The sequence below is a fragment of the Polyodon spathula genome, unplaced genomic scaffold (assembly GCF_017654505.1).
Source record: "Polyodon spathula isolate WHYD16114869_AA unplaced genomic scaffold, ASM1765450v1 scaffolds_1445, whole genome shotgun sequence".
NCBI lineage: Eukaryota > Metazoa > Chordata > Actinopteri > Acipenseriformes > Polyodontidae > Polyodon > Polyodon spathula.
The window spans coordinates 1-8,862 of record NW_024472925.1 but is presented as its reverse complement, the minus strand read 5'-3'; the positions used below and the strand labels follow the sequence as shown (position 1 = coordinate 8,862).

General features: G+C 38.9%; 1 protein-coding gene and 1 non-coding gene across 2 annotated transcripts; one reads left to right on the top strand and one right to left on the bottom strand.

The window, feature by feature from the left end:
* Positions 1 to 759: 759 nt before the first annotated feature.
* Positions 760 to 887, bottom strand: LOC121309768. The gene has a single exon (XR_005948668.1). It is a non-coding gene; the product is annotated as a U6atac minor spliceosomal RNA (small nuclear RNA).
* A 281-nt stretch (positions 888 to 1,168) lies between these two features.
* On the top strand, positions 1,169 to 8,006 carry LOC121309766 (D-galactonate transporter-like). Its single transcript, XM_041242944.1, has 11 exons — positions 1,169 to 1,346; positions 1,524 to 1,678; positions 2,657 to 2,928; positions 3,197 to 3,315; positions 3,958 to 4,105; positions 4,281 to 4,443; positions 4,808 to 5,036; positions 5,276 to 5,469; positions 5,558 to 5,642; positions 5,804 to 6,001; positions 6,544 to 8,006. Exons 3-11 carry the CDS (start codon positions 2,711 to 2,713, stop codon positions 6,672 to 6,674), a joined length of 1,485 nt encoding a protein of 494 aa, XP_041098878.1. The 5' UTR covers positions 1,169 to 1,346; positions 1,524 to 1,678; positions 2,657 to 2,710; the 3' UTR covers positions 6,675 to 8,006.
* Positions 8,007 to 8,862: the final 856 nt, after the last annotated feature.

Below are 8,862 nucleotides of genomic sequence, written 5' to 3'. Positions count from 1 at the left end.
ACACAAAACAGACCAGAACTCACATGTTGTGTAGAATAGATTTGAATCAGACTGCCCTCCCCTTTCTTCTTCTCTTATGTAAATATTGTACAGCTTTCACAAAGTAACTTTGCCAAGCAGATGTTAGGAAGCAGTCCAGGACAGACACAAAACATCGTTTGTGAGAAAGAGGGGTCAGTGCGTTCTATGGAGCATGACTGCCCTCTTGTGGTTATAGCGAGAACAATTTGCTTTATATAAAGCATTCCCAAGACGTGTGTAGATAATTTAAAAGTGTTGGAAAATAGTAACAGTTATATTATATGGTCACATGTCTATACGCTGTAATCAAAGATCATGTTGTTATGATTCTTTGCATGAAACAATCAATGACTTTATAAAATATATTCTAAACCTTAGCAGCTGAAGGAAAATTATTTTGGCAGCTTGTCCTAATTTTGTTGCTCTGTGAAAGGGCTTGGCTCTGCAGTAGTGCAAGCCTGTAAAAAAAATTAAAATCACAAGTTTGCAGGAAGAAAAAAAGGTAAGTTAGAATAGAAACCCCATTGAGTAGCTTAAGTTCAGGTATTTGAAAGAAACGTGTTTAACATGTGCAACTAATCATTTAATCATACCAAAAGGTGTAACTTTTTACAGATGGGCAGATTTGTAAAAACGAAGTTTTAGTCATACAAAACATAGTGAGTACAACGAGTCATTAGCTACCATTGTAAAACGTGCGGACAACATATGATTGCTTTATTACCCTAGAACAACCAAAAAAAAACTTGGTTAGAGATGCCACAAAGTAAGTGGCAAAGCCTTAACCGTATGTGTGTTGAAGGCCACTAGGACCTCTTCCATCCTTGTCAAGGGGAGTGCTAACCTTCTCTCCTTTCATACAACACGAACATAACTCGCACTTCTGTCGTATATATACTTTCGTCAATGATATTTAATTGTGGTTGTGGTTACTAGTGAACATTTTTTTTTTTTTTTTTTTTTTTTTTTTAAACATTCATGTATTTATTTTATAGAACATACAACGACATATATTGAGCATTATGACACCTTTTCCAATATTTATAACGATATCAAGGTAGAAAAATGAAAAAACTTTCATAAAAGCAGCTGTTTAAATTTACATAATATAAGCTTCTTGTCCAATCAGCGGCGATTATAGCCATTGCGTATTTTGTACACGCCTCCGATGAAGCAGTGTAGACGGTTTCATAACAAACATGCCATTTTTTTTTAAAGGATTTCTTTCTAAATCAAGTGTCAAGTCAATGTGTTTTACATAGGTTGTGTTAGATTAACTTCGTGAAATACAGTACCGCACTGTCTGGAAGTCAAGCACAAAGGCGGTGAGTGGCAGGTCGATGCTGTGTTTATGTGCTAGGTTATTATTTGGGCTATGCGTGTTTAGCCGTACCGCCCAGCGTTATGAAATACAGAACGGACAGCAATTTGTTTCGTCGGCGCCAGTTTGTTTTAATGCCGTTCTTCTAATTCTTATGCTTTTTTCATTTTATTTTTCTAAGGCTGGCAGCAGGAACAGATGCAGCAACACCAGATCTTGACTTTGATAACAACGTTGTATAAACGACTCCGGTAGCGTATTGTGTAAGATCCATGACAACAGTCCCTATGTGGTCGAGACTGACATATCTGCTGATCACTAATAACTTATACAAAGGTAAGAACGCTTCATTGTGTCTATTTTTACTGTCATGATGGTCGTGTGGTGTTGAGTTGGGGGGATACGTCTATTGCGCATGACTCCTCCCATGTATGGTGCGTATGATCACCCATAAGGACCCAACCGCAAAATGAAAGCAAAATGTTACCCATGCGCAAAACTGCGTAGTCGTAAAACGGAGCGCAGTTTAGCAAAAGCTTAAAAAGCAACACAAGATCCAGAATTAAAACAGCATCCAAAGTCAGTATTCAAAATGCAGCATATAGTGCTCGATAACCATAATGTCACAGTTCACTGACAAGTGAAAATGCACAAAAGCACATAAAGATCACAGGTTTTGTTTAAAAATGCATCACATTATCTAAAACTTTAATGATTAACTATGACAGTACCATAGCTTGTCTCGTTCGCTTTGTTTTTTAGCTTTCATTTTGCAGCTGTGAAATAAGGGGTGACTTTTGTAATACATTTATTCAGTATCATAAAAGTAATGTAGGCTGTAGAAAAAAATACAAAGACGGTAACCCTCAAACTCTCTCTCTCTCTCTCTCTCTCTCTCTCTCTCTCTCTCTCTCTCTCTCTCTCATGAAATATTATTTGTATTTTACATATTTTTTTTTTTAAAACATTATAACTGATGTATTATGCTTTTGGTTCTTCTATTTTGTAATGTTAATTCAGTATATGCAAATATTTCAGATACAACACTATATAATCTGATGCATCCTGATACCATTGCTGTAGATCACATGGTCTTATTGCAGTGAACTTAAACTGTAAAAGTACAAGTAGCAGCTACTTGTTTTGTAAACTGAAGTATAAAATACAAGCAAAGAACCAAACAGGTATTCAGCAGAAGAAAACTGGAACCCGTGATAACAGTGCTAGTGCTAATAATATGTAAGAGAATGTATTTTAAAACCTTGGTTTGCACTCATTTACTAGTCTAGTCAATATGCTCTCTCTGTCTTTCAGTCTGTGTGTGTTTCAGTTTGTAGAGGATCTGATACAGTAATACTGGGTGGAGCTATGGGCATGCTGGACTTCTGCAAGGCAGGAGGATACCCTGTCTATATCCTGTGCATATTGCTGATTACTTATTTACTGAACCAGCTGGATCGCTACATACTGGCCATCGTTATCTTACCTCTGGCACAGGAGATTCATTTTGGGGACAAGAGCTGCCTGCCAAACGAAACCAGCCAGCCTGGTCCATTGCAATGCAATAATGCCAGTGATGAGAAACAGTAAGCATTTTAATCCTTGCACCCATGATGCTTTGTGGTGCTTGGGTTGAATGTTGTATCAGTTATCATTGGAGGCACCAATTATCTATTCACGATTGAGTGGCCATCACAGATGTAAGCAGGAGTGTCCAAATTCAGGAGTATATGAACTATGATTCGTATTTAACCATTTGCAAAATAATATTTTGGGTTTGTATTTGTGTTTCCTGTTAAACGTTTAAACACTCATATTTTCCCCCAGACTCTCACCTCCTTTTGTTTTTCCTAGCTGCAAATCCTTGCTGAATGCAGACAGCATTCCTTACTGCAAATGGGACTATAATGGCAATGGGTGGGAGTACCAGATAATGGCTGGACCTATTTTCATTCTCATCTACACCTTTATGGGTTAGTGTATGGATGGAATAGCCTCTGTAGGCTGTAGTGACACAGTCTGTGAAATATAGCCTGAAATGACCCGCTGAATGGTCCTGGAAGTTTTTTTTTTATTTTATTTTATTTAATTTCCATGCTGTTATCAGATTAATGGGATTAAAAAACTGATTTGCTTCTTGCTGAGGGATTGTGGAAGGTGATCCACCTTATCCTCTCACTATCATGCCTGTGTTCACCTCATTGAATTTATGCAGCTGTAAATTGAATACCAGTTTTAAAGACTAGTTTAATATTACTTTTTTTGACAGTTAAAAAATAATAATCTCATTTTTACACAACTTCAAATATACAATTCACATGAGTTGTCTGTTTCTGTCACAGAAAGCAGTTTGTGTTTAATGAAAATTTAATACTGTTGCAAAAACTGAGATGACTCCATACCTAAATAACTGAATATTTTAATTTAAATGAGAGATCTTGCACACGCCATAATTGTTTCTTGCTGCTTCTGTAACATAACCCATTTTGCAAAAATTAAATAGTCTAATTGCTTTTGCAACACTTTTAAACTGTTTGACTGCATGGGTCTTGCACCCATGCTTTGGTCACACAACATCAACCCTGGAAACGCCACTCTTGCTCTCTTTCTTCCAGGGATTTTTATTGGATTCCTCGCTGATGCTGCCAACCGTAAGAACCTCCTTGCCGTTAGCCTGTTCTTCTGGAGTCTGATGACGTTCCTGATGGGTTTTGCCCAGGAATACTGGCACCTCGTGCTGCTACGCTTTGGTCAAGGCATTGGGTATTTGCATATTTTTTTTAACCTGCATATTTTACAGAGAACTTTGTTTTAAACTGAACAGCATTTAAATCTACTGCTGTTTAGAATGAGCAGAACAGACCCCAGTATCTGCCTAAGCCTTTGATTGATCAGTGAATCTGTTCAGCTGTTTGACTCTTGTTTTTGGGGTGTTTAGGGAAGCAGGCTGCACCCCTTTTGCTGCCAGCCTCATTGCTGACTATTTCCCTGAAGCTGCAAGGGGATCGGCAATGGGGTTTTACAACTGGGGGATCTACACAGGGTACAGCCTGTCCTTCGCAGTGGGGAACTACATAACCAGGGCAAACATCATGGGGCTGGTAGGTTTCCTGGTGTTAGGTCATAGAGGAATACTAACAGCAGCTTGACCAAACTAAACCTTTCTCAAATAATGGTCTGCATTGTAAATATTTTGGATTACCATGGCTAGATGGTTAGTGCAATCCAGTGTGATTTCCCAGTGCTGTAAAATGACCTAAATCCTGGCAGGGTGTGGGTTTATATAGTAGATGAAGTGGACTCTTAGCTCTAAATGGCTGGTTATCAAAAATGAGCTCTATTCAGAAAGGACCAGATATAAAAGACTGTTAACTAAAATTGATAGCTCGCTAAGAAATGAGTTGTCTTTAATAGAAAAATACAAAAGTAACTCTCCACATCAAAGTACAATGCATTTGTTCCTAGGGTTGGCGGTGGACCTTTTTCATCTGCGGGATCCCAGGGTTTCTAGTGAGTCTCGTAGTGCTCATCACAGTGAAAGAGCCCCAGCGCACCCAAGGGACAGGTGAAAGAGCGCACAATGCAAACACCCCTTCCAGCCTGTCACTGTCACAGAGACTGTCACGAATACTGCAGCCCTTCCTCAGCCCCTCCTTGCTGCTGCTTTGCTTGGCTGGCTCCATCAGAAACGCAGGTACTATTTGTGATAATATTGTATTATTACCTAATTTATAAAAATAGCGAATTACTAGAGATTACCGACCAGTTTGGGGATGATTACTAACCTGTTATACAAGCCCAGCCCTATTTCAAGACAGAGGTTGATCTGATGCTGTGTATATGGAACATAAGGAATAACTGCTTAGGATTTAGAGGGGAAAATTATATTTGCTGTGCAGTACATTCATTTTTTGGCTTATTATATTTTTCCAGGTGGCTATGTTTGGGCCTACAATGCCCAGATCTATTTTAGCCAGTACTTTCCTGTAGAGGATGTGGGGCGCTGGTTGTCATGGATACCATTAGTTGGAGGGAGTTTTGGTGTCCTGTTTGGTGGGTTCATTTCTGACAGAGTGGTCAAGAAAAGGGGGCTACCAGCAAGGATCTGGGTTTTAGTTATAAGTCAGGTAATAAATATTCTTCTTGTCTTTTTTAAATTCAGTTTTCCCATTCAATCGTAACGTATGGTAAACTGCAGTGACAATGTCCTTTCAGATTGTGGCAGCTCCCTTCCTGGTGGGGGTGCTGTGGCTGTCACCCCCATACGCTTTTCTTCTGCTCATTCCTGCCAATATAATTGGTGAGTAAAAAGACTTTAAAATCACATTTCATATTAGGAGCACTAGTAGGGTAATGCTCAGGTGGGGCCCGATTACCTGTAACACAGGATGTTTTTTTTTTTTTTAAGGCTTGGTTAGTTATTACCCCTTTAACCAAACGACTTCTGTTTTCTCTCTCCAGGTGAGATGTGGGTTGGTGTCACATTAGCCATTGTGGTGGAACTCGTTCCTCCAGTGATCCGCACATCTGCTGTAGCTTTCTACCTCTTCATCATCACCAACATTGGGGGGAACATGCCCTTACTGGTCCCTCCGCTCACCAGCCTCTACGGTCTGCGTACAGCGCTGCTCATTCTCTTTCCTGGAATGTATGTTGCCGGTAAGTGAGCATTTGTTCATAGCAGTATGTGTGTGTGTGTGTGTCCTTCCTATTGCATATATGTGCAAATAGAATTATCTTTGCACGTCCTTGCATCTGCAAGTGCTTTTGTCAGTGCAAATGTCATTAGAGCAGAAATAAACAATCTGATGGCAAAGAAAAACATTCCAATTGGGGAGGAAATCTAATTTTAGGCTTGAAATGATGCAGCAGATTATAGCCCCCTCAGCAGTTTCTCTGGCTGAGGTAAAGAACATGGTTTCTTACAAAAATTATGGTGAAAAATTAGTTTTATATGTTTCTTCATTTTGAGGAATTTTGTAGACACAGTGATTTTCAATATCCCTGTTCAGTAGTTCAGATCCAGTCTGGATCTGTTCCCGGTGCTTTTTCAAGTGGTTAGTCATACTATTACATTATCACTTGGCAAGCGAAGTCTTGTGCTGACCGACCCTGTATTCAGAACTCCGTACACACCTTTCACCATAAACAGTGATCTGGGCAGCAGCTGTATTGTAAAATTGTGTGCTCTCTGATTGAAGGGTCTCTCCTGTTCCTGCTCACACTCTGTGTGGCTCGCAGAGACCAGCGGAAGATCACCTCAGCGGAGACTGAACCTCTCCTTCCAGAATCGGATGAGGTTTCGCAAGAGGAGCACCAGAAAAGTACATGAACTGTGTCTGATCTGCTGTTAGACCACGCTACTGTTCCACTTACTGTAAACTGTGAGCAGGTAGCTACATACATAACCTCTTGATTCAAATTCACCATGCAAAACTCCCTACCTGTACTAGCAGCAGTGGTTTGATTAGTCAATTATATAAATTCCAAGTACTTATTTTATAAATTAACTAACTAATAGATAAATGCTTTAGGGTTTACGTGCTGTACAGTAGTTAGTCATGTTCACTGATCTATGCATACATACTGTAGGTACATGCATACTATACATGTATACATACAGCAACTATAAGAATATTCTGTGGGATACTGTAGTACAGTATCTAGAGGGACTTCGTAGCACACCATATAATTCTATAAAAGGAAAAATGTCCTTGTGGCAGGGCTGAGGCATGCTCCTCTAAATGAATGTTTTTTGGGTGGTTTTAATTTGTAATTAAAAAAGGTACCCTAGCAACAGCCACCAACCACTGCAAGTGCCTGTGTGTAAATGAGTAAAACCTGGTCGCCTGAGCTACGTTTTCAACATCAAACCCTCTGTGTCTCTCAGCGGATACCCACACAGTAACAGTACACCCCTGTGACAATCCTCATTGCACCATCGACTGTCCCCAAATGACAGTCCTCACAAAGCAGAACATGCTTCCACATTTAATTTCATCTCCGTAACTGTGTATACCCAAGATAGTTGTTTTGTATTGCAAAGTTTGTCCTTATCATTTTAACATCGGTACCAAGTATGATGCTTGCAGTTTTACCTACTGAAGAGTATTGCAAACTGCTGAGTGTCCCGAGGGAATCCCACAGCTGCACTGAAGCAAAGGTCTCTTAGTTTCCTATGCTTTGACCCTATGCACACTTTCATCAAAGAGATTTTGTGCCCCAGCTAAAGACGCCGGGGATACAGCAGATATAATGCTAAATCCATGAAACCACCAGTGACAGATTCCTATAAGCAACAGTATCTCTCAGAACAGACTGAAAGGAGTGCAAAGTCATTTTATTTAATGCAGAGCTTTGCGTTTAATTCAGTGTCGACTGCAAGCCAGTACTGTAGCTCAGCAAGCAGCTTAGAAGTTAAGCCTCATAGTGATTATCAAGGGCTGCTGTTGGGAAGCAGGTTTACAGCGAGTGAGGAGCAGTGTGTGCAATACTGCCCTAAACTAATTCCAGTTCAGTGAAACCTCACTAGCAAGCACCTTGTTATTACAAATTGAATCAATACACTCTCAAAATGCCTGTTTTACAGTACTTCTTTTTATACAAGTGATGGATAAGGAAAACTATTCCTAAGACATTTAATACTGGTTAAACCAATTTTTGCCATATAACCAATTTTTGCCATATATTTTTGCCATATATATATATATATATATATATATATATATATATATATATATATATATATATATAGATAGAGAGAGAGAGAGAGAGAGAGAGAGAGAGAGAGAGAGAGAGAGAGAGAGAGAACACACCATATTATGATGTGGATATTGTGTCTAATGAACTTACATTTCATATGTATACTCAACATACACCAAAAATATTTTAATAAAAGAAAATATGTATTACCAAATTGGTAATTTATCAGCTAACCCAGAAGAGGAATTTGTGGAACTTTACTTCCCCTTCGTAAACTCCATCACATAGCTGTGCTATAAAATGATGTTGCTTTTAAGCTTGAGTTGATTTGAAATGTTTTTACATTAAAAGGTGATTAAACCGATGTAAAAACTAGGCTTTAAAAAAAACAAGGCACACATTAAAAAAACGTAAGATTTGCGTCAGTTTGATTAATAATCTAAAGCACTGAGACAAGCCTCTTTTAGCAGCCAGCTCCAGAATAGGTTCAATTTGTAAATGAAACACTTGAAAAGCATATCTTAATAAACAATATGGAGACACTGTCACACACGTCTGCCTGCATTCTGGTGTTTTTAATCGTATTCACGCATACAGACCCTCTGCATGACTTTTTATTTCGACTACTGATTATTATTTTTTTTTTATGAAAATGTCCTTGATTTTTAGTAGATTAGTTTTCCCTCGATTCTTTATCAGGATCATATTTTCATGAAGAAATATTGCCACGCTGGAATCCTTGTGGGGCAATATTTCACACAGCAGAGGTTTTGGTTTGTCTCCTAATAAAGCAAAACAGCATACACATTTGTGCCTGA